General features: G+C 53.0%; 1 protein-coding gene across 1 annotated transcript; it reads left to right on the forward strand.

The window, feature by feature from the left end:
- The first annotated feature begins 4,074 nt into the window (after positions 1–4,074).
- DRC7 (dynein regulatory complex subunit 7) lies at positions 4,075–24,480 on the forward strand. Its single transcript, XM_060000886.1, has 18 exons — positions 4,075–4,135; positions 6,272–6,502; positions 6,919–7,093; positions 8,133–8,258; positions 8,953–9,147; positions 10,875–11,030; positions 11,870–12,088; positions 14,572–14,700; positions 17,363–17,435; positions 18,301–18,429; positions 18,619–18,747; positions 19,759–19,979; positions 20,989–21,204; positions 21,928–22,038; positions 22,126–22,236; positions 23,100–23,294; positions 23,886–24,025; positions 24,119–24,480. Exons 1-18 carry the CDS (start codon positions 4,086–4,088, stop codon positions 24,210–24,212), a joined length of 2,700 nt encoding a protein of 899 aa, XP_059856869.1. The 5' UTR covers positions 4,075–4,085; the 3' UTR covers positions 24,213–24,480.
- Positions 24,481–24,917: the final 437 nt, after the last annotated feature.

Raw genomic sequence — 24,917 nt, forward strand, 5'->3', positions numbered from 1 at the left:
CCTGGAAGGGAAATCTTAGAGTGTGGACATTGCGACAGTTGAGCCACATTATCAGTTTTTGTGGGCAGACTTGGTGGGTTTCGGGCTTATCTTCACAAACAGCCGTTTCTCACACTGAAGGTCTCAGCAACCTTACCCCAAAGTCTCAGGGTTACTAACCTATCCTCAGAAAGAACACTGATCCAGTGTCTGACGGGCCTGGGTTCAAATCCTAGCTCTGCTGCTTAGGGCCTGTGTGACCCTGGGCCTGTCACCGCACCTCTCTGAACCTCAGTTTCACCCTGTGTAAGATGGGGCTCATTGAGTCCTTGCCTTGTCCTGAGAGCATTAAGTGAGGTGACAAAAGTAAAGTGCCCAGCACTAAGTCAGCAGGAGTTAGTTTGCTCCCTGAGAAGCCCCCTTGGCTTAAAGAAAACCTGGGTGTAAAGCAGATTGTGAGCTTCTGCAACCTGTTTGTAAACTGGGAGGGTGTGAAGTTTAAAGCTCCCTTCCAGATTCCTTGTACAGCTCTGCCAAGTGGACCAGCCCTGGGTGGGGAGGATGAAATGGAGGCCGAGAGAGGCCCAGGGACCCACCCAAGACCACCCTGCAAGCTGGGCCAACAGTAGAGCTGGGGTCTCCATGGGTTTAAGAATTATCACCTCATTCCTGACCCCCGAGTCTCAAGGGAAATCCTGGGTGGTGGCTTTTTCTTTCTTCTTCCTTGCTTTCTCATTAAGACTTACTCAGTGGGATGTGCGACCAACAGAACAACAAGCGCCGGATGGGCTGCGTTTCCAGGTGCAGATGCGGAGGGCAGACGGGGAGCGTAGCTAATAGTACGGATGTCCTTTTCTCTGCCTGGCTCTCCACCCCAGGGCCAGGCAGGGGCAGAGGGGCTGGGGTCCCTCATTGCCTGAAGTCACTGCAAAAGTGGCTCCAAGTGCCAAGTGGAGCGCGTGCTCAGGCCAGGGAGGGCTGTGGCAAAAATACATCCCAAGGTCCAGCGTGGATAGACAGGGTTCCCCTGCCACTGAAGCATCACAAGAGCAGCCTGGGAGGTGGATAGCACCATGGTTACGAGCATGGACTCTGAGGTCAGCCTGCCTGGTCCAGATTCTTTGCCTTGGACCAATTCCCCACTTACTGCATCTGTAAAGCAGGGATGGCAGTAGCTGCCCGACAGGGCTGATGATTAAATGAGATACTGGCTAAGACGGCTGCCCACCTGGCTCAGCGTGAATGTGACTAAGCCAGAGCTTGGCCTTGGCTGACACTTTATCAGGCTCTGGGTTGCAGTGGTCATCTGTGTGCTGCAGGAAGAGTGTCCCCTCACCGTGGTTCCCTGCCTGGTTCTCTCTGTTCTGCCTCAATTTCTTCATTCCTAGTATTTTTTCCATTACAATCTAACAAATAGACAGGAAATAAGAAGACCTATTTGCTCTGTGCTTTCAGAGAGGTAACAATATCAAAAGATAAGAGTTCTTCACAATTTGATCTATGAATAAAATGTGATTCCAGTAAAGATTCTAAATGATATTTTTAGACTTTCTAAAACTTATTCTAAAATTTATATTAAGGCATATAGTCCTCAAATAGCTAAGTCATCCTTAATGAAAGAGGACATAGAAAGAAGAACTGACCTGCAGATATAAAGATTTTACAAGGCCATAGTGATAAATTCACCATGGGGTCTGTGCAGGGATAGGCATGAAGACCAGTGGAACAGAACAGAGGGCTCAGTGGCAGACTCGTGTGCACCTGGGGGATTTAATACACGACAAGAGTGACATCACAAAGAAGGGACGAATGGTCTGATGGTGGTATTGGAAAATTAGCTCATTGTATGGGGAAAAATAAAACAAAATCCTTACTTAACCCCTCCTACAGAGATGGGTTCCAGGCAGAGTAAAGGTCTAAATGGGATGGCAAAATTATAAAGTTAACATAGGAAAATATTTTTGTGACTTAAGTGCAAGGAAGGATTTCTCAAACAAAAATTCACAAGCACAAAACATCAAACCCAAACCTGATAAATTTAATTACATCAAAATTAAGGTTTTCTGTTTAATGAAGGTCACCATGGGAGATGTTAGAAGACATGTGACAGAATGGGGGGAGGTATTTGCAGCATCTGAAACCAGGGATTAACATCTGGAAGTCCTGCAATCCAAACAAGATACTTCCCCAATAAAGAAAAATGGTCTGAGGTTTTAAAAGACAATTTCAGAGGAGGAAACGCCTAAAACTAACACATTAGCACATGAAGACACATTTAAAATCATTAGTAATCAGAGAGAGGCATGTTAAATTACAGCGAGATCTCATTGTACCTCTATGAAACTGGCAAACATAAGGAAGGGAGAGAATATCAGCTGCTGGTGGGGTCAAGGGTACCAGGCTCCCCCGTGCAGTGTGGGAGGTGGGGAGAGTGTAGGTTTCACTGCCTGGAGAAAAGTGAGGTGCCGCTGCTGAGCCAACCATCCCGCTCCTGGTTATTTACCCCAGAGAAACATTTACTGGTCTAGAAAGGACTCCACCGATGACATGTGTTGCATTACCTGTGGATAATGGAAGTTGATGGCAAAGCAGGGTGTCCACTGCTGGGAGAGTAGAGAGGTAATTATTGTGTGTCCATGGACACACAGCAACTGGGGTGGATCTTAAACACACAGTTCTTAGTGAAAATGTAAGAAATGGAGATATTAATACAATATCATTAACACAAATTAAAAACACCAGGAGTATGCCAAAGAATGCTCATTTGGTGGGGGGAGCGCATCAGAATTATGTCTATGTGGGCAGGGAATGGGAGTGGGTAAAGGGGAATAAATCACTTTACAAAGGAAATTAGGTGTTGCATGGGAAAAAAGGGGCAATGCGGCCTGTGCTCCATTCTACCAGCCTAACATATCACATTTGCCTTTTCCTCCTCCCTTCCTGGCCTCATCCCAGGTGAATTCCCCACAGAGGTAATCCCAGGGTGAAATCCGGGACTGATGTCCACATGCCTTCTCTGGGGATTTCCCTTGGTCTAATTTATCCTTCACACTTTATTTTTCATGACTACGTAATGTTCCAGCCAGAAGAAAAAATTATTCTTTATTATTGAGAATGAGGTGATTCCTACATTTTCATCAATAACAGCAACTATATAACCTTGTCAGGACACCTGCAGTATTTCTCTGGACCCCGCTGCCCACTACAAGGCAGCATTACAAGTTTTGTGGGCCCTTTCCTTTAAAAACAGAACAGAAAAAATTATATTTTGTGACTGCATTGGTACAAAGACAATTATAATCCTGGGTGGATTCATAATTATATATTCATTATCAGTCTATTCATTTTTTCTTCGGAATTTAAAATAAATTAAAATTAAGCATTTTCATGGGCCACTAACCTAATGGATAAGTTTTCTCTGTCCCATGAGTTATATACTAAACCAGCAGTCCAGCCTGGACTAGAACCAAGACTCAGGGAGCCTGGTTCTGTCCACTATGACAGGCAGCCATGCCAGGACCCACACTGGTTTCCATATGTTTTGAAGAAGGCCATATTGACCATGCATGGAGCAGAAGCCGTGGTGTCCTGGTAAATGTTTAACAACTACCTGATGAGAGAAAAAGCCCTAGTCTGTAGCATTTGCCAATTTCTGTGGTGTAAGTAATCTCATGGCCAATTTTAAGCTATCAATATGACATCACTGAAGGAAAAAGTTTCAGAGTAGCTCACACTTACATAATATTTTCGTTGTAAAGATACAATAGGCATAAATGACCTCAAGAGCTTAGATAATAATGAAATGCAGTAAAATAATTAGGAAGTGATGAGTTTTGAGTATTTATTACCTTTGTTTTTAATATAATCTATTTACTTATACGTTTTTATAATTTAAATTTTAATAATGGCTGTGTTTGTCAATGGGCTCACAAACATTCCTGAAGTTTAAAAAAATCAGCTCTTGCAAGCTGGCACAAGCTGGCTCCAGCCCACCACTGGCTGAGGGACATGCCACAGTGGGTCTTCTGGACCCAGACCTGAGTAGTGTCAAAAGACTACATTTCCCAGAAGCCTCCTCTCCCAGGACCGGCCGTCAGCCTTGAAAGATGTTACCACGGAGACGAGCTAACAGAGTGTACAGGCTGTCCTCAGAGGGGTGAGATGGGAGCAGGGGTCTGGGGTGGCTGGACCCTGCCTGGCAGCCTGGCAGGGGGAGGGCGTGGGTGCGGGTGGTAAGGGCGCTTCTTCTATCTGGGGGGCTTTCAGCCGCAAACTTTCTGGGGAAGTTTTCAGCGTGCGTGGGGGGAGGGGCGGGGCGGAGGAGGAGGTTCCGGCTGGGGAGGGGATCCAGGGAAGGGCTTGTGGATGGGGAAAACCTCTGGGCAGAGTTGGGGAAACTGTAAAGCAGGACTGCCTTCCCCAAACTACGCTGTAGCTGATGAGGCAGCCTGGTTTAAGGAATAAATATTGCAGGTTCTGGCCCAGCTCCACCTCTGATGATGGTGTTCTGTGACCTTGGGCTCAGGGCCCATCTTAGTGGCTGTCCCCCTCTGCACACTGACACCTTGGCCTTCTCCCCTTATGTGTCTTTCCTTACCCTGCCTCCAATAAACCATCCCTTCTAGAACTTTCCCATCTCTTTAGGCCCTTAAGTGCATGGGTTTCAGAGCCAGAAATATACAGGTTCAAACCCCAGGTCTGCTACTTGCTCTGTGACCTTAGGCAGAGCACTTAACCTCTCTAGGCCTCGATTTTCTCCTCTGCAAAGTGGGTATTATAATTATATCTGCCTCATAGGGTCTGCAATGGAAAAACTCAGTTCAGTCTCCCACCTTCTGTGTTTCTCCTTTACTACTCACACAGAACCCTTCACTTTTGACACTTCTGGTCACCAAATGTGTAGGTTTTTCCCCCACCAAGCAATTCCCCATGACACTAGCTGGGTGTCCTACAACTGAGCTCAATTCTGATACTGCCTACTTGGAGAGAGCGTCAGATCCCCCAGGTTAAGGGCTTAGTCCCACAAGCCTCTTCCCACCCCATTTCAGATGCCAATGGCAAGTAGTCGGTCCCCAGGTTACCCACAACTTCTGTCCGGCTTGGCTACCATTTGGGGGTTCCCATGACTCCCTCCTTGGGTTCTGTTAGTTTGCTAGAGAGGCACACAGAGCTCAGGGGAACAATTACATTTACCAGTTTATTAAAGGACATGGTAGAGGATACAAATGGACAGGTAAATGAAGTGATACGCAGGGAGAGGTCTGGGAAGGTCCTGAGAGCGGGAGCTTCTGTCCCTGTGGAGTTGGGATGTGTCATCCTCCCAGGACGTCACCTTCCCAACCTGGAAACTCTCTGAACCCCCTACTATTGGGATTCTATGGAGGCTTCCTCATGTAGGCTTGGTCAATTATTAATTCCATTTCCACTCTTCTCTCCTCTCTGAAGGATGGGGGAGGGGCTGAAAATTCCAAGCTTCTAATCACGGCTTGGTCTTTCTGGTGACATATCCCCATCCAGGAGCCATCCAGGGGCTCACCCAGAGTTGCCGCAATAGGAAAAAAGATGCGTCTGGTGTTCTTATCACTTCGGAAATTACAAGGGGACTGGATCTTTGGTCCACCATAGTGAGGCTGGGCTCTGAAAAGGGCTTCCCTAGGGCACACAAGCACATATGGTATTTCAGTGTGTCCCACCACACAGAGGTCCCCCACCCTGAGAGCTGACACAGGGCTTGGCCAGGAGAGTGAGGCTGTGTCACTCCCACCTGCCCCTTGTCCAGGTGCCTTAATGGCAGCCCCATTTTTGCCCTCTCTGTGTTCCAAGTTGGTGATGTTACCTCTTTTTTTTTCTCTTCCTTACTATTATGAATAATTTTCTTTAAACTTACTGGACTTCATAAATATATTTAATAGGAAACTTCATAATACTACAGTTATCCATACAGCATTAACATCACCTGCCAGAAAGAGAAGGTCACTGGCAGAATAAATATACAGAAAACAAAGCAAGGTTAGTAAGCCTGAGCTACCCGCTCCTGCGCTGACAATAGCTCTCAGTCTGTGACCTGCGCTGTCGGATTTAAAGGGCAATTTGCAAATGTCAGAAATGTGTTACAGGTGTGCTAGCACCACGTGGAGACTTTCTCCTTGATGGAAAGGAAGTTTAGGAGGGACTCGCCTCCTCCCTTCGTGATCTAAACCACCTAAAACCTCCGCCCAGGGACACAGGTGATGTTGGTGGCTCCTTCCTGGTCTGAAGTCGGCCACTCAGAGTGCATTTATTCCTCCTACAGAGACCTCATCTCTAGACAGTCGGAGACACAGCAGATGGAGGTCCTGAAGGAGAAAGTGGAGGAGGAAGAGGAGGCCGAGCGGGCCGAGCAGGCCGAGAGGGCCGAGAGGGCCAAGAAAATGATGAGGCCGATGGAGGTGCGGAAGGAGGACACCACCAAGACGCAGGAGATGCTCAGAGACCTGGAGAGGAAGCTGTCGGAGATTGAGGTCTCCATCCCGGAGAAGCCCTCGTGAGTGCCGGGGGTGGGGAAGGTGGGGGCTTTGGCCCAGCAGCCCCAGTGAGAGTCAGACCAGGGCCAGGCAGCAGGAGAGCCGGGCAGAATGGTGGTACCTGGGCTGGGAGGCAGGACCAGGACCTAGAAGGAGGTGGTTAGGGGTGAGGGCTGTGCTCTCAGGCTGCCTGGTCCAAGTCCCCACTCTGCCCCTCCCTAGCTGTGTGATCCTGGGCAAGTCACTCAAACTCTCTGTGCCTCATTTCCCTCATCTGTTTAAAAGGGCAGCTGATAAGAATGATACTTCCCTCCTAGGTAGTGGTGAGGATTTAATGAGGACGGGATAGAGCAAAGGCAGCTAAGGTGGATGGAGGGCTCCCTGTGTGCCAGGCCCAGCCTCACGCACACTGATGCCACCCCTCTTACGGACACAGGACTTTTACCAAGGATGCTATTGACACCTCCAAGCTGCCCCTTTCCTACCAAAGCAACACGCCCAAGGAGGAACACCTGCTGCAGGTGGCAGACAACTTCTCCCGCCAGTACAGCCATTTGTGCCCGGACCGCGTGCCCCTCTTCTTGTACCCAGTGAACGAGTGCAACGTGCCTGTAAGACTGGGCAGGGCCAGGGGCTGGAGAGCAGAGGGTGGAGGGAGGTGGGCCAGGCACAGACCTCTCGTGGGTCAAAGCTTATATTTCAGGGGCAGCATAAACTCAAATGTCCACAGGCCCCAGCAGGCCCGCTGTGAGTCAGCCCTGGGGGCCTGTGGTGGCTTGGAGCCGGCACACCCCGCCTAAGGGGCAGCCAGACACGCAGTGCGGTCTCCGGCCCCCGAGGCCAGCCCTATGCAGGGAAAAGCTGAGAAATAAGACAAAATGGGCCAGGACCCAAGCGCTGGCCTCCTTCCTTCCCGCCCTGTGACCCAGGGCACATCCCTGAGTCTCTCCGGGCCTCAGTTTCCCCACCTGTAGATGGCATGGCAGGGGACGAATCCAAGCGTTGCAAAGCAGCAGCCCATAGGCTGACAGGGACTCACAGACTGTTTTATCTGGCCCACCTGGTGATTTTTCACCCTGGTATTAGCTGCCAGCATTTGAAACTCAGCCATTCCCGTCCAGATCCCTAGTCCCCTCTTCTCTGGATCTGGTAACCCCAGGCCTGCATCTGCCCTGCTGCCGTCAGTGGGGTCTGCACCGGGGCTGCCCCTTAGGTGGGGCCTTCCTCAAATTCACAGGGCGACCCCAGAGGCTTGGCCCCCAGCCCCAGGGTGGTCAAGACAGACCCAGCTCTGCTACTGACTGTGAACCTGAGCAAGTCAGCTCACCTTGCAGAGCCTCGGCTTCCTCATCGGTCAGCGGGACCTGCCTCACAGGGCTGTTGGGGGATCGGGGAGGTGGTACAGGTCTGGCGGCACCGAGTGGGGCGGTGGTGATCACATCACTGCACCCCGGACAGCATGGGGTTATTCTAGATCTGGGGAGAAGGGCCTTGAGGGATCCCTTCCTCCAACTCCCAAGGCACCGAGGAGGAGCCTGAGGCCAGAGAGCCGTCGCCTCCCTACCCCGAGGCCCCCGGCCTCCTGGGAGCACCATGGTCTCCTCCCGGGTGGAGCGCTCCCCCCAGGACCTGTGGTCTCTCCCTTTGCAGAAGTTCGTGAGCACGACCATCCGGCCCACACTGATGCCTTACCCTGAGCTCTACAACTGGGACACCTGCGCCCAGTTTGTCTCAGACTTCCTGTCCGCGGTGCCCTTGCCCGACCCCCTCAAGCCGGTAAGCACCACCTGGGGCTGCCATGAGGCCTGAGATGGGAAGCCAGGCGGGTCAGGAGAAGGAGGCTTGGCCAGCCTCAGGACACAGCCCATGAGTCTGTCTGGGCAGAGAGAGCCGCTTGCCTGAGGTCACACAGCCAGCCTGGTCCCCGGGCTCCCACCTCTTGGGCTGCTTTGCCTCTTTCTGCCTTCAGAGTCTTCCTTTCAGGACTTCGGGAGGTGGGGAAGGTGAGAGAGGGGAGGGCCTGCTGCCCATGGTCCAAGGTCACATCTCTGGGCTTCTGACCAGCTCAATCTCATTAAGAATGGAGGGAGGGAGATGAGGATACGTACACAGTGGAGAGCTGAGAAACAGAGAGAAGAGAAGGATGGAGGTAAAAGGTGAGGGTAACTCTGGAATAAAACCATAAAATGACCAATCAGAGAGCAACAGACCAGAAGCTTCTACATCCCAGACGGTCTTTCCCATCAGGAAGTCCATGGCCCCTTGCAATTCTAGGCAAACCTGGATTGCACTTTATGGACACGGGATCTGTGGTTTTCACCCCATTCTTAGCAGGCTCCCTAACCCGACAAAGGGGAGGAGCCCTGGTGGGGCCCAGCCGGCCCCCTGGCCCCGGCGCCCAGCCCTTGCTGAGCAGGGAGGGCGGGTGGGGGCAACCGGGTGGCTATGCTGACCAGCTGGCTGTGCCCAGCCCTCCTACCTGTACTCCTCGACCACGGTGCTCAAGTGCCAGGAGGGCAACTGCTTTGACTTCAGCACGCTGCTCTGCTCCATGCTCCTCGGCGCCGGCTACGATGCCTACTGCGTCTACGGCTATGGCTCGCAGGACCTGTGCCACATGGACCTGACTCGGGAGGTGTGCCCACTCACCGTGAAGCCCAAGGAGGTACGGCCGGGCTTATGCTGCCCTCAGCATCGCGCGAGACACGCCACCCTTAAAGCCACCTGTCCCTGCTGCTTCCGCCCCTGCCCCAGCTCCATCGCCAGGCAGCCCTTCAGGAGTTCATATTTCAAACCACTGATGGTTTCTCCATCTTTGGCATCTTAATACTCACAGCCCATTTCTCCAAACTGGCTGCTCCTCTCCCCTTGTTGTAACTCAGTTTCGGCTACTGTGTTCCCCGCATTTGTGAATGCCGTATGGCTGATACCTTAAGCCAAATTCTTCCAAATTTATCCTATGCATTTGATAAAAATCCATCCAGCCATTTTCATATAAGGAAAATGCAGACAAACAGACAGACGTTTACTTCTTTTTATTTCCCCCTCCCAGGTAAAAAGGACCTCTTAACAGTACGGAATTCACCAGCCCTCCAGCAGCTGGTGGTTGTGTTTTTATATCAGTTGACTGAGAGCACCGTAATGACCCGAGGCTGCTGTGAACACAACACTCTTAAGTGAATTTAACTGTGGGAATCATAAAAGCATCTCTTTGCATTTGGAAAATAGCCATACTACTGGCAGGAAATGCTTTTCATGAACTGGATTGATTCCAGGACTCTGTGATCGGGGTCAAGCCCCAGCGGGTGTCTGCAGCTCAGGGCAGAGGATCCAGGGGCCTGGAGCATCCGGCGTGATGCACATGCACCTGTGTTACACCTGTGTGAGCACCTGGGGCCCCCGGGGCTGCAGTCTGGCGGAGAAGGAGGGGGAGGTACCAGGTGAGAGCCCTGCCTGCTCTCTCAGGGCCACCTCCCCAAGAAGGATGGAATAAAAAAGCTCCATCACTGCTTTTGGCTCCAAAGGCCTGAGAACTCACATACGGGCCTCTTAGCCCAAATTTTAATTATGAAAATGATATCAATAGCTAATGGATGCTGAGAGCGTTCCAGTCTATAAACAACTCACATGTCCATTGACTTGGTTGCTCCTCTCAATAGCGCTGCGTGGTAGGAATTATCACTTCTCTTTTACAGATGAGTGTGTCGAGATGAAACAATTTTTGTGACCAAAGTCACGTAGCTGGTAACTGGGGACCTGGGAGCTAAGGCCCAGTCTGTCTGACTCTAAACCATGGAGATTCACTATTTATTCCTCATAATAGGCCCCCTTATGCAGCCTCTGTGGTGTCCTTTCCTGGACATTTTTCTTGCCACCTAGCACACATTTGTATACACGTGCGCACTCATGCGCGCGCGCGCGCACACACACACACACACAAACGCACACACACGAAGGCTTTGTTCTCTTTCCTAGCCCAGTAAACTCTCACTTCAAGTCAACATATGAAATCCTGCAGTGACAAAATCTGGAAAATCTGACTCCGGGCAATTTGTCCCACTTTCTAGATCAGATCCAGATCGAGCTAGTCTAGGCCGTGGGAAATGAAGAGGGGAAATTGCATTTCCTGAGCTCCTGCCCGGATGGGCAGCTCAGACGGACATTTTCCTGTCTTTACTTGTCAGAATAACTCTGGGGAAAATGTTCTCATTATTCTCAGTGACTTTTACAGAAGAGCCTGTGGGTAGGGAAGTGGGAGGACTGGCCCATGGTCACAGGTCTGGAGCTGAGGCTCTTTCTACGTTCAGGGTCAGAAAGCCAGCAGGCTCCGGGAGCAGCTGTGCAGGCGGGCCACTAAGGGCTGCTGACCCTTTTTCTCTTGTTGGATGACAGATGGTCAAGGAGGAGGAAAAGGCACCACCTAAGAAGTACGCCGTCAAACCGCCCAGGGACCTGACAAGCAGGTTTGAGCGGGAGCAGGAGATAAAAAGGCAGGAGGGAGTCAAGGCCGAGGAGGAGAAGCGGCTGAAGCAGGGGGAGCGCCTCGCGGTGGGTCCGCCATCCTCAGCCCTCAACCCTTGAACTCAGCTCCAGAGGGGGGGTTGCTGGGAATGGGGAAACAGACACGGATCACGAAGGGATGTGTTTATGGGCCCCCAGGTCCAAATCCCCTCCTCCAACCTTCCACCACCCCCCACCTCTGCCCGGCCTTGTGGGAATCCCCAGTGTAGTCAGCCAGCTTCTGGTGACAGAGTTCTAACATCAGACAGCTCTGCCGCCTGAAGCAACTCATTTTATGCTGTGCAGTTCTGGTGTCCTTGTTCAGACTCTCACTGAAGATTTACCTACATACACTCTACATCCATTCTCCCATCCTTCCTTCCATCCGTCCATCCTCCAATCTCTCCTTCTATCCACCCACACTCTCATCATCCCTCTCACCTATTTTTCCTCCCTCCCTTCTTTCCTTTCCTTCCATATAGTATTTACTGAGGGTCTACTCTAGTCCGGGCCCTGGGGATGCAATAATGAACGTGGCACAGTGACCCTTTGCCCAGAGGGATGCAGACAATGAAGCCACATGGTGTCCCTCTATCTTTCTTTGGATGAAATCTCACCCAGAATCACAACATGGAAAGACAGTAAATCCCAGATACCCTAGAGCTCTCAAAGGTCAAGTTTGTAAACCACAGGTCAAGTCAGATCCTCCAATTTATTGATAAGAAGATGGGTTCAGAGGTGGGGTGATGTCCTTAAGGCCACAAAGCCAGCCAACAGCGCAGTGTGGATCAGCATTCAGTTCTCTCGCCAGTTCCCCAGCCCCAGGGGGCCCCTGATGGCCCCCTTCCCATCCATCTGGCTCATGGTCACCCACCTTTTCCATACAGGAGCAGGAGAGTGCAAAGACCGACCCCCTGCATGGCCTGCGGGTACACTCCTGGGTCCTGGTGTTGTCGGGGAAACGCGAGGTGCCCGAGAGCTTTTTCATTGACCCGTTCACTGCACGCAGCTACAGCACCCAAGACGACCACTTCCTGGGAATAGAGAGCCTCTGGAACCACAAGAACTACTGGGTCAACATGCAGGACTGTTGGAACTGCTGCAAGGTGCTGGGCGGGGCCTGGGCGGGTATGGCTGGCACAGTGGGTGAAGGCAGGTGTGACCTGTGGGGAGATCTGGCCACCAGGCCAGGAGGGCTTTGGACTTTCCCTGTAGCTGAGTGCCCAGGGCCCACTCCTTTGCCCATACATAATCGTTTCAATATGATTATTGTCGCTCTTTTGGTTTGTATATTCTTATAAAATGTGGATTGTTAGTTCATCTGATTTTTTTTAAATGTTGTATTGAAGTGCAATACACACGCAGGAAAGTGCACTCATCCTACGCGTCCAGCTCAATGAATTTCCATACATACATACGTATAAAAAACTCAGTGCCATTTACAGAAGCTGAAAATACGTGCACACAGTTGGAGGGAGGTTGTAACTGGATACCAGGGGACTTTCTGGGGTCTGGACAATGTTCTGTTTCTTGATCCGGGGGCAGGGAACCTGGGTGCACCCAATTTATGGAAATTCATTGAGCTGTATGCAAATAAAAAGAGAGACAGGCTCCAGGCACCAAGTCCTGTGCTCTTTTGTTATTTCCAAGGTCCTCCATTTACAACCAGGCCAGTTTCCCAAAGGTAGGTCCTGGGCCCCTCGCCCCCTATACCGAAGTGAACATCTCCAAGGGACTGCTGTCGCCCCCATGTGGGAGGCGGGCAGATTTGATACACATTCAGATGCACCTGCCTTCAGCAAAGGAGACACAGCCAGCCCCCAGCCTCCCTGAGCCCCTGAGTCCAGGGTGGCTCGGTCCTCAACGACCTCACAGGGTTGTGGAAAATAACATTCGGTAGGTGCTTAGAATAATCTCATGCTGTTCAGTAAAGGTTAGCTAGCGTTACTGTCATTTTAGAGAAAGAACGTCTTCCTCACCACACAGATGGGGCAGAGCCCAGACCACCTCCGCCAGAGCCCAAGCTCATAGCCGCCACGGTGGTCAGAGCCCTCTGAGGGATAACAGCCCTTCGCAGGCCGCTGCAGTCCTCCTTTGGCCCTCTTCTGGGTGGAAGTTCCTTCAGCCTCCCCCCAGCACACCCTGTACCAGTGCCAGGTGGAGGAAATTTATATCAGGGATAATAGAAGTAATGAGATGAAGATGGAAGGGTGGCCTGGTGGGAAAGTGAGGCCAGAGGGGCAGTACTGCATCACCAAGTGAGGGCACGAAGAAAGAGACCGTGACACTGGCTGTCACTTTTACTGCCCCATGAGCACAGGAGTGGTTGCTTTGTTCCTTCAAAGAACCTTGATATTTTTTCTTCCTAATTTATTTTTTGGCCACGCCACGTGGCATGTGGGATCTTAGTTCCCTGACCACGTATTGAAACCGCGCCCCCATCATTGGAAGCGCGGAGTCTTAATCACTGGACCGCCAGGGAAGTCCCCTTCAAAGAACCCTGAAATGGCCTTGGAGTGAGGCACCACTCAGAGACTGGGATGTCGTAGTTGTCCCTTCGTTTATGCTTTTCCTATAGAGATAGAACTTTAAGATAAAGCAGCAAAACATCTAACTACCGCTTACTACTTACAAAAGTGACAGAATGGGGAATTCCCTGGCTGTCCAGTGGTTGGGACTCCGAGCTTTCATTACTGAGGGCCCGGGTTCAATCCCTGGTCGGGGAACTAAGATCCCACAAGCCCCACGGTGCAGCCAAAAAAAAAAAGTGACAGAATGGAGGACATGATTTTAAGAAATTCAAACGTCTGTGTAATTTGATTCCTCTCCACGAAGCCTGGACTATTGGCTCTTAAATCTACAAGCAGTTCTTTCCCTCACTACCCTCCCCCATCGTGTACCCCTCCCACCTCCCAGCAGAGCCCTCCAGGACTCAGGACAGTGAGGACTATAGCATTAGGACTGGTGTCAGTGGAGCTTCATGTTGAAACCATTGTGGGCAGCTTCCATCTTGGAGTTGGGAGCGGGGGCACACCACCCCGGGGAGGTAGACGGGGACATGGTGCTCCCCACCTGCTGGGAGTTATTTGGCAGGTGAGCCCAGGCTCAGGTGGGCTGGACTGAAAATAGGTGAAGGACCCACACCAGGGGAGAGAAATTCGCACTTCCCTCTTCTGCGTGCATGTCTAGTTCCCTTCCTGCTGGCACGGGGTGAGAAAGATGAACCTGCCATTTCCCTGCCTGTACAATCTCTCTGGCTTGCGTTTGCTCTAAACACTGCCCGGGTGCCGCTCTCCCCCGACAATGTAGACTGACCTCCACATCCAGGCCATCCCAGGCCAGAGAGTTTCCAAGTCTCTCACAGAGACCAACACAGGAAGGGAGTCCCAGCCCCCCTGGGGCCTCGGTCTCCCTGCGGGGATGAGGAGGGCAGGTGTGGACGCTCAGAGGCGGCCTGGAGCTACATTCTGCCCCCCTGAGACCCAGCCTGGTGCCTTCTCCCCCTGGGCGTGGCTGTTCCCTGCCCCCCATGGAGCAGGAGGGGGCGTGGCGACTGTGGAGGGCTCTCAGCGATCCCCTCCTCCACCAGGACCTGGTCTTTGACCTGGGAGACCCTGTGAGGTGGGAGTACCTGCTCTTGGAGACTGACAAGCCTCTCCTGTCCCTGACTGAGGAGGAGGACGACGGGATGAACGATGACGATGATGTGGAAAATCTGGTGAGCCTCTGAGGGCTGGAGGCCGGGGAGTGGAGGGGACTCGACAACCTGTCTTGCTTCGGGCCAGCCTGACACATGTCCCCGCCACGTGTATGGGTATGGCGTGGGGGGCAGTCCACATAGACCAATTATAGATTCCTCAAAGCAGAAGGGCCTGGGCCATGCCCTCGTTTTACAGGTGGGCAGACTGAGGCCCAGACAGGTCCAGTGACCTGCCCAGGACCCCCCAGTGGTGCAGGGGAGGGCTGGGACTTGCATTCAGGGGTTGCCCTGCGCCTAGCGAACATGCCCCTTGGAGGAGGGCGATAAGACCCTCTCCACAAGCCAGGGGAGCCCCAGGGCCAGCCATTCCTCACATCCAGGCCTTTCCTGCGTGGTCACCATGATCCTCCACACACACTTCCAGGCCTTTCTTGTCCATCCAGTCAGCCCTTCTGACGGGCATTGGCCTTGTCATCTCTGATCTCCTAGTCAGGGGCCGTCAGGCAGGTCTGCATGAGGCCCTGTGCGTGGAAGTCAGGAGTCCAGAGGCCTTCACTATTGGCTCTGACATCTTGGGCAAACTTCCTAAATGTTGGAAGCTTCAGTTTCAGCGTCTGCATGTGAAATGGGGGAGTGGGGTTGGTTACATTCATCGTAGTAATAAGTGATGTATTCATTTGCTAGAATTGCCAAAACAAAGCACCACAGACTGGGTGGCTTAAGCAATAGGAATTTATTTTCTCACAGCCCTGGAGACTGGAAGTCAAGGTGTCGGCAGGGTTGGTTTCTCCCTGGCTTGTAGAGGGTGCCTTCTCCCTGGGTCCTCAGCCTCTTCCCTCTGTGCGTGTCTATGTTTTAATCTCCTCTTCTTATAAGGACACCAGTCGTATTGGATTAGGGCCCAACCTAATGACCTTAGTTTAACTTAATTACCTCTTTAAAGATCCTATCTCCAGGGACTTCCCTGGTGGTGCAGTGGTTAAAAATCCACCTGCCAATGCAGGGGACACGGGTTTGAGACCTGGTCCAGGAAGATCCCACATGCCGCGGAGCAACTAAGCCCGTGTGCCACAACTGCTGAAGCCCGCGCACCTAGAGCCTGTGCTCCGCAGCAAGAGAGGCCACTGCAATGAGAAGCCTGTGCACCACGCGAAGAGTAGCCCCTGCTCGCCGCAACAGCCCGCACGCAGCAATGCTGCCAAAAATAAATGTTTATTAAAAAAAATAGAAAAAAAAAGATCCTATCTCCAAATATAGTCACATTCTGGGGTGCTGGGTGTTAGGACATGTGAATTTTGAGGGGACACAATTCAGCCCATAGGTAACACGCATATGCCCCTTTCTCAGTGCCAGTAGATGCTTAACTTAAATTAACTTGTCTAAGTCTTCACAACTACCTGGCGAGGTGGGTGCTAGTATTATCATGTCCCATTTTACTGATAGGAAGACTTACACACAGAGGGGTGAAGTAACGTACCCAACGTTACACAGGCAGTAAGTGACAGAACTAGGATTTGAACCTGGGATTTGACAGTCTGGCTCCCAAGTCTGGGTTCTCAAAAGTGGTTCTGTTCTACCTCCTGGGACTGGTTGAGGACAAAGTGAGACCACTGGTGTGATGTGCTTGGCATAGCTGTGTAGACCCACCTGCACATGGTGTTGAGTGTTGCCAGCGTCCTCATGTCTGGAGACCAGAGAGCCTCCTCCCCTGTGCAGTAAATCCTGGGGCACTGGCGCCCCCTGCTGGCCTCAAAATGTGAACAGATTAGCTGAGCAGGTGTCAGAGGTCTGAGCAATTTGGTGGGGAGAAAAGTTTTAAATTGAGAAAATCTTATCCAAGTTTCTGTGGTTACCTAACCTGAGGACCATTTGTCTAGACCAGGCCTTATTTGCCAGATGGGGAAACTAGGCTCAAAAAGAAAAATAATAAGGGCAGCCAGGCAGTGTCCCAAACCCTTATGTACATTTATCAGTCAATCCTCCCAGGGGGTTCAGTTTACAGTTAGAAAACTGAGGCTTAGGGGTCCTGGGCAAGTCCCTTAACTGCTTTGAGTCTCGGTTTGTTTGTTTGTTTGTTTAATTTAATTAATTAATTTATTTGTGGCTGTGTTGGGTCTTCGTTTCTGTGCGAGGGCTTTCTCTAGTTGCGGCAAGTGGGGGCCACTCTTCATCGCGGTGCGCAGGCCTCTCACTATCGCGGCCTCTCTTGTTGCGGAGCACAGGCTCCAGACGCGCAGGCTCAGTAGTTGTGGCTAATGGGCCCAGTTGCTCCGCGGCATGTGTGATCCTCCCAGACTAGGGCTCGAACCCGCGTCCCCTGCACTGGCAGGCAGACTCTCAACCACAGCGCCACCAGGGAAGCCCGAGCCTCAGTTTTAATGAAGGGCCTGTGGCTTTACTCATGCCTCTGTTGACAGAGGGAAGGTGGGGCATGCAGGGCAGGGTGTTGCTGTCCTCGCCGGGCACCAGGTGGGTACAGGGAGGAGCTGACTCCTCCTCTCTCCCCCCGTCTCAGGTCAAGCCAGGTCAGAACTGCTCGAGACCTCTGGGCTCCCCTGGGGGAGCTGACGAGCCACCCCAGCTTGGCCCTGGGGGATGAGGCAGAGGCTCTGACCGTAACTTCGGGTCCACGGCCCAGCCCTGATCAGAACCACCACCCCACCCCCACTTCTCCCAACAGGGCAAGGAGGATGAGGATAAGAGCTTCGACATGCCGTGCTCGTGGGTGGAGCAGATTGAGATCTCCCCAGAAGGTATTGCACTTTCACTCGTTTCCGGGCTTCTGGGGATGTCTGTGGCAACAACTAGACAGGGGGATACCAGCAGAGGCTGCCTTGGTCCCTCATTTCCACCCCCATGGCCTGCTTTCTGCTGCAACCTCTTCATTTTTTCCTTCTCAACATACGCACTCAGCTCTGCAGCCTGGGGCCTGACCCCAGTCTGGCATACAGGACAGGGCTCAGTTAACCCAGCCGGGATGATGGAGTGTGGCCGGTGATGGAGGACCGAGGACCAGGACACAGCTGTTCCCATCCCTCACCCCACTCTGCCAGGAGGAGACTGTGCACAGTACCCAGAGGGCACAGGGGGTCTCAGGACCAAAAAGGGGCAGGCAGGGAAAGCAGGGGGACAGGCACGCTTGTGCCCCATGCCAACCTCTGCTGGCTGCTGAGGTTCCCGTGGGGGAGTGCCTAGACCCATGGGGAGGGCCCAGGCCATCCCAACAGGGTAGGAAGGGCTAAAGAGGGTGTCATGGGAACCCAGGGGGTTGGAGGCTGGGGTGGGGGGCAGAAAGGGCTTCTGGGAGGAGAGGTCATGGGAACTAAGTTTTAAGGGATCAGAATAAGTCAGCCCAGTAAGGGCAGGAGGGGATGGTGTTTCCAGCCAAGGCCTGGCAGTGAGAGTGTGGTGTGGTCAGGCTCAAGCTGAGATCTCGTCCGGGGCAGGAGCCACCCCTGGTGACTCTTCCTGTGCCTCCATGGAGCAGGTTTGAGGGCTGGAGGCGCCTTGCAGACAGCACAGTGCACAGAGGCTGACGAGTGGCTGGGGGCTGGGGGAGCTGGCCCTCCCTTCCCCTGATCTGGGGAGGAAGGACCCCAACCCACTCTGTGTCTGCAGCGTTCGAGACCCGCTGCCCAAACGGGAAGAAGGTGATACAGTACAAGAGGGCAAGGCTGGAGAAGTGGGCCCCGTACCTCAACAACAACGGCCTTGTGTGCCGCCTCACCACCTACGAGGACTTGCAGTGTAAGGGGGCAGCCCTGGCTGCGGGGAGCAGGAGAGCTGGGTCCCCCAACAGGCCACGTGACCTCGGTCATGTCACTGCCCCTCTCTTGGTGTGAGTGTGGGCCCTGCTGGCCTCCGTGTGCTGGGAGCGGTGGCATGGAGGCTGAGGGAGCTGGCCTGGCTGCTTCAAGCACGCATTGGGGCCTACAGGTACCAAGATTTTGGAGATAAAGGAGTGGTTCCAGAACCGGAAGGATATGCTGGAGCTGAAGCACATAAACAAGGTCACGGGCCTGAACATCGACTACTTCAAGCCGGGCCACCCCCAGGCTCTGCGTGGTGCGTAGACCCCACTGCTAGGCCAGCTAGGTGCCCAGGTTGGGGGCCTCACGTGCTCCTTAGAGCAGCCTCCCTGCAGCTGGCATGTAGTGGGAGGAACCAGCATCCACGTATTGACAGGGTTCTTGGGCGGCAAGCAACAGAAAGGGCCTCTTCCTCCCTAGGCAAAGCAGACACATGGGAGGTAAGGGGAAACACAGAAAATCCGAGGAAACGTTGACGGGTTTCTTCCAGGAAAGGCAAAGCAGGGCCGCAGCCTATGCTGTGGCTGGGATCGGGCATCCAGTGGGGGCCACATTTACAGGGGTTAGGATGCTGAGCAAGAAAACCAACAAGTGTCCCCACAAGACTGATGCAGAGGGCAGAAGTATGGAGGTGCAGACACGGCCACGAGCCCAGGAGGCTGGGAAGGGAGGGAAGAACACGTCCTGGGAATTCACAACCTGATCCAAGAATTCACAAAGGAAAAACATAGGGTCAATATACATCTAAAAACATGACCAACCTTGCTTGGTGGTTGAAATTTTAAAAAAAGAAAGAAAGAAAGAAAGAGAGAGAGAGGGAGGGAGGGAGGGAGGGAGAGAGAGAGAGAAAGAAACTAAATCAATAAGGGACCATCTTACAACGCTTATGTTGGCAAAGATGAAAAAAAAATGGTCCTACCAGGTGTGAGCAAGTGAATCCCTGTCACTGCTGGTATGACAGCAAACTGGCGCAACTTTTCTGGAGAGCAGTTGGGCAAAACAATCAATAATAGCTTTAAAATATGTAGGCTTTTTGACCAGCAGTTCTACTGCTCAGCAAATAGCAGTCAAGGACAAAAAATGCAAACTGCAGACGTTCATCATGGTGTTGATCATAGCAAAAAAGTTGGAAGCAGCCTGAATACCCAGCACTAGGGCACTGGTTACGTACTAACGCTCCTCCCTGGGGCCAGGGGCCGGGTTATCAAGCCAGGGGCCAGAGCTCCTAGTGCTCAGCCAGCCCTCTCCGCGGCCCCTCCCCCGGCAGCGCACTCATACACGTCCATGCAACCCGAGATGGACCGCGTCATGGAGTTTTATGAAACGGCCCGCGTGGACGGCCTGATCAAACGGGAGGAGACGCCCAGGACAATGACGGAGTACTACCAAGGGCGGCCCGACCTCCTCTCCTACCGCCATGTCAATTTCGGGCCCCGGATCAAGAAGTTGTCTCTGAACAGTGCAGAGTCAAACCCCCGGCCCGTGGTGGTGAGCACTCGCTGGGACTGGGGACAGGGTGCCCGCCCCCTCTGGTGGGCCAAGATTACCCCTGGAGGCGAACAGCCCTGACTCCCTCCAGGGAAACTTCTTTACTGAGCGACCTTTCCAGTTTTACCAAACACACAGTCTCAGGTCTGTCCGATGCCAGATGGTGCCCTCAGCCGCTGGGCCAGGGAGGTATTATTTCCTTACTGTTATAAAAAATACACACTTGCGGGCTTCCCTGGTGGCGCAGTGGTTGAGGGTCCGCCTGCCGATGCAGGGGACACGGGTTCGTGCCCCGGTCCGGGAGGATCCCACATGCCGCGGAGCGGCTGGGCCCGTGTCATGGCCGCTGAGCCTGCGCGTCCAGAGCCTGTGCTCCGCAACGGGAAAGGCCACAACAGTGAGAGGCCCGCGTACCGCAAAAAAAAAAAAAAAACACACTCGTGACTAAACATGTAGAAAACATGTAAAAATGTAAAAAGTAAAAATATCTCGGAATGCCAATTCTCAGATATTACCACATATTAATAGGTTTGGTTTTGAGAATCTTTTCTAACTTAAGATTTGTATGTGTGTGTGTGTGTGTGTGTGTGTGTGTGTGTGTGTATAGGTAGAATTCCTGTATCACCCTCTTAACATTAAAATGTGAGATTTTTTTCTCCATATCATTACAAATTATTTGCAACCTATGTTTAATGTCTGAATAGCAAAGAAGCTCTTTCTAGCAGTAAGGGATGTCTAGCTGTAGAGCAGGCTGCCTGCAAAGGTGGTGAGCTCCCCATCTTGTGGAGGGAGCTAGAGAAGAAATCCAGCACCATCCAGGCCTGGAGTGGCCAGACACAGAGAACCCCTGGGGCCTTGAGATCCATTGTTTAGCTGGGAGGGGCTGTTCCACATGACCCCCCAAATGACCCCAGACCCCAGCATCCCTGAGTGTCCTTTGCTGCTGTCGTCAGCTCAGGCACAGAAATCCCTTCCCACCTCCCATCCTACGCATGTTCTGGCCTGCCAGAAAATCACAGAGCGATTCTCCCGCAACCCTGCGAAGCCTGCAGATGAAGACGTGGCAGAGCGCGTGTTTCTGTTGCTGGATGAGCGCATCCAGCTGCGCTATCACTGCCGCGAGGACCACCTCACGGCCTCCAAGCGTGAGTTCCTGTGGCGCACGGAGGGGGACAGCAAGGGCAACAAGATCATCATGACGCCTGACATGTGTCTCAGCTTTGAGGTACGCCTGGGGGCCGTGGCGGGCAGGGGCAGGTGGGGGTGGGGTGAGGAGAGTGCCCTGGGGCCCTCTGTCCTGTCCCAGCAACTTGGGAGAACTGGGATAGAAAGTCCTGGTTTCCAGCCTGGAAATTCATCTCTGCCCCTTGGGAACATCAAGAGCTCCCATGTGGGATACTTCTCTTTGAGCGCCTCTGAAAATCTTCCTCTTTTCCACCAAGAAAGACAACCCAGCTGGCCTCCACTACTCATTGTCCCTGCGCCCTAGTCCTGGGCGAGAGCAGATCCTGGGACCAAGGCTGTAGTAGATCTCACCACCTCCACGGGGCTGGTTTTCCTGGTTCAGATTCTCACTCTCCTGGCACATTCCTTAGCCCCTCTGAGTCTCCAGTCCCTCTTTTATTATTAGCTGTGTTTTTATAGATGAAGAAACAGGCCCAGGGAGGGCAATTCCCTGGCAGTCCCAGTGGTTAGGATGCTGCGCTTCCACTGCTGGGGGTACAGATTCGATCCCTGGTCGGGGAACTAAGATCCCTCATGCCACGGCACAAAAAAAGAAAAGAAAAGAAAAGAAAGAAACAGGCCCAGAGAGGTTAAGCAACTTCCTTGAGGTTGCACAGCTAGAAAAATGGCAGGGGAAGATTTGAACCCAGGAGGTCTGGCTCCAGAATCTGCCTACAACCCCAGCCATTGCTGCTTCTCCGTGTCACTGTGGTGGTTGTTCCAGGTGGAGCCCATGGAGCACACCAAGAAGCTTCTCTACCAGTACGAGGCCATGATGAAGCTGAAGAACGAGGAGAAGTTGGCCAGGCATCAGGCTTGGGAGTCAGAGCTGGAGGTCGGGTCCCAAGGGAGAGTGGGCAGATGGGAGGTGGCAGGGGTGGGGGTGTGTCTTCACCACGTCCGCCCCCACTTCCCAATTCAGGTGCTGGAGATCCTGAAGCTTCGGGAGGAAGAGGAGGCGGCGCATGTGCTGACCATCTCCATCTACGACACCAAGCGCAACGAGAAGAGCAAGGAGTATCGGGAGGCCATGGTGAGCCTTGCTCCCTGGCCCTGGCTTTCCCTGACCCCTCCCCCAGCCACACTCCCTGGCCTCCAGGGTGCTGATGATCAGGGATTCTTTCGGAAAGCCCTTTATAGGGGATGAAGTTATCGACACCATGGTGGTCATCCTTGCTGCTGAGCTGACCATTTCCATGCGTCACCCCAGAGAGCACTCAGGATGCAAGCCAAGTCTCCCCCACTTCCAGGGGCTGTGGCCAAGCCAAGACCTCTACTGCACCAGGAAAGAATGAAATTTGTGTGCCCACCTCCACCTGGGGCTCCCCTGGAGGTCGCGGCCTGGCCCAGTAGCTCTCACAGCTGACTCTGGCCTCAGGCCTGAGTTATCCAACCCCTGCGCGTAGGGCGTTCACGTTACCGCCTCAGGTTGCAAGACCCAGCTTGGTTTTCGAGGCCAGCTTCTAAATCCCCTTCACTAACCAATTGGTTGAGGTTGGCGAGACAGGACAGGGCATCAGATGTCTGGTTCTCAGACTCCCAGGGCTGGGCATCGGCCCCCACATCTCCAACTTCACTGGCCCCTGGCTGCCAACACAGGACATAGATAAGGCCCCAGGGTGGAAGAGAAAAAGGGACTCACCAGCAGTTTTTGATTTAACATCATTAACAACCACTCTTTATTACCACTTACTGAGCAAGCATCTGCTGAGTGCTGGGTATGTTCTGGGGCTCAAGTAGAGACACGTGAATTCACGTGAGACACGAGAGTTGGCTGTTACCAATAATCGCGGCTACAAGAGACAGCACAGGCCCCTCGGAGGCCTCAAGCACTTCTGGGTTTTGTGCGGTCACACGTTGATGAAGAGGACCCCCCCCCCGGCCCCCTCTCCACAGGAGCGCATGATGCTCGAGGAGCACCTGTGGCAGGCGGAGGCCCAGCTGGACTACCTGGCCCCGTTTCTGGCACAGCTCCCACCGGGAGAGAAGCTGACACGCTGGCAGGCCGTGCGCCTCAAGGATGAGTGCCTCAGTGACTTCAAGCAGCGGCTCATCGACAAGGCCAACCTCATCCAGGCCCGGTTTGAAAAGGTGCTGCCAGGGCCCTGGCAGGGGAGGGGACCTCAGCGTCCTCAACCAGAAAACGGGCCCAGGGCTGTTTGCTCACCATCTCAGACTTGTGAGGGACTAATCGGGGCAGGGGGAGGATGTCAGTGCTTGGGGTGTCCAGATGACCGAGTTGTCCTTCCTCACACTTGTTCATTGGGTGGAAGGGTGGATGGAGGGAGGGAGGGAGTGGTGGGTGGATGGATGGAGCCTTATAACAGCTCCTAGTCCTTGACCCATTTCTGTTGGTCAGGTACACACCACACAGTTCCCATGCATTCTCTTAACTTAAGCTTCAAAGAGCTCTGTGGTGGGGGGGTGGGTTTTGCAGACAACAAATTGGAAGCTCTGAAAATGTACCTTGACCAGAGTCACATGACTCTCAGTCTTGACCCCTGCTCTAACCTCGTGGACATGATATCCCTCTAAACAAGACCCCAGTGGCTCCAGGCCTGTGCTTCTCTGGCTCCTGTCAGTAGGGGTAGCGGGTCCGACCCTTGTAGGGATTTCAGCCTGCAGCCTGGCTAAGAGTCAGTCGTCATCAGCCCTCCTGCTCTCTCTTCCCTGTGCCCACAGGAGACCCAGGAGCTGCAAAAGCAGCAGCAGTGGTATCAGGAGAACCAGGTGACCCTGACGCCCGAGGATGAAGACTTGTACCTGAGTTACTGCTCTCAGGCCATGTTCCGCATCCGCATCCTGGAGCAGCGGCTCAATCGGTGAGGAGACGGAGGAGCGGAGAGGACCCACTAGGAGCCTTGAGCACTAGCTTTGTAAGCCTTTACCACCTCTCATTCCTCCCCTGATTTCAGACACAAGGAGCTGGCCCCACTGAAGTACCTGGCTCTGGAGGAAAAGCTCTACAAGGACCCACGCCTGGTGGAGTTACTGAAAGTCTTTGTTTGATGCTTCTCAGTCCCCACACCTGTGGTCCTTTGCCCCTCCTGAGACCTCAGTGAAGCTGCCAGAGAAAGAAACCTCCCCCAAAGCCTGGCCCACGTGCTCCCTATGCCCAGCTAATGACCATCCACTTGGGCACCTGGCCTCGCTGCTGCACCACCTCCCTGCAGCCATCTGTTCCTGCTTCTCCTGATTTTCCTGTAAATAAACACTTGCAATTTGCCATTTGTACCTCATGGTTCACGGGCCCCAGCACCAGCCTTTTTCTCCTTCCCTTCTTTATCTATGGCCTGGGACCACCTTTACAAGGCTTACTTAATACAGCAATGCCATCCCCATTTCACAGATGGCTAATTAGTGGCTGATAAGAAGAGGCGCTGGGATCCAGTCCCTTGCAGTGTAGCGTCAAGACCCCAAGTTCTGGGGCACACACCTTGGGCTTGCCATTCCCGCTCTGTGAGCTGGGCCACCCTAGCCATGGTGGTGATGGTGGTGGTGGTGGTGGTGGTGGTGGTGGTGATGATGGTGGTGGTGGTGGTGGTGGTGGTGGTGGGTATGCGATGACCCTCATTTTGCAGACAAGAAACTGGAAGCTCTGAAAATACACCTTGTCCAGAGTATGTGTCTAAGTCTTAACCCCAGCTCTGACCTCATGGGCATGATATCCCTCTAAACATGGTTCCAGTGGCTCCCTCCCAAGACATTTTTGTG

This window comes from Delphinus delphis, chromosome 20, assembly GCF_949987515.2.
Source record: "Delphinus delphis chromosome 20, mDelDel1.2, whole genome shotgun sequence".
Lineage (NCBI taxonomy): Eukaryota > Metazoa > Chordata > Mammalia > Artiodactyla > Delphinidae > Delphinus > Delphinus delphis.

Coding starts and splice junctions, on each gene's coding strand:
- DRC7 (XM_060000886.1), top strand. CDS start 4,086: ATGTTACCACGGAGACGAGCTAACAGAGTGTACAGGCTGTCCTCAGAG. Junction 14,701..17,362: donor ACGATGATGTGGAAAATCTG/GTGAGCCTCTGA, acceptor TTCTCCCAACAG/GGCAAGGAGGATGAGGATAA. Junction 22,039..22,125: donor CTTGGGAGTCAGAGCTGGAG/GTCGGGTCCCAA, acceptor TTCCCAATTCAG/GTGCTGGAGATCCTGAAGCT.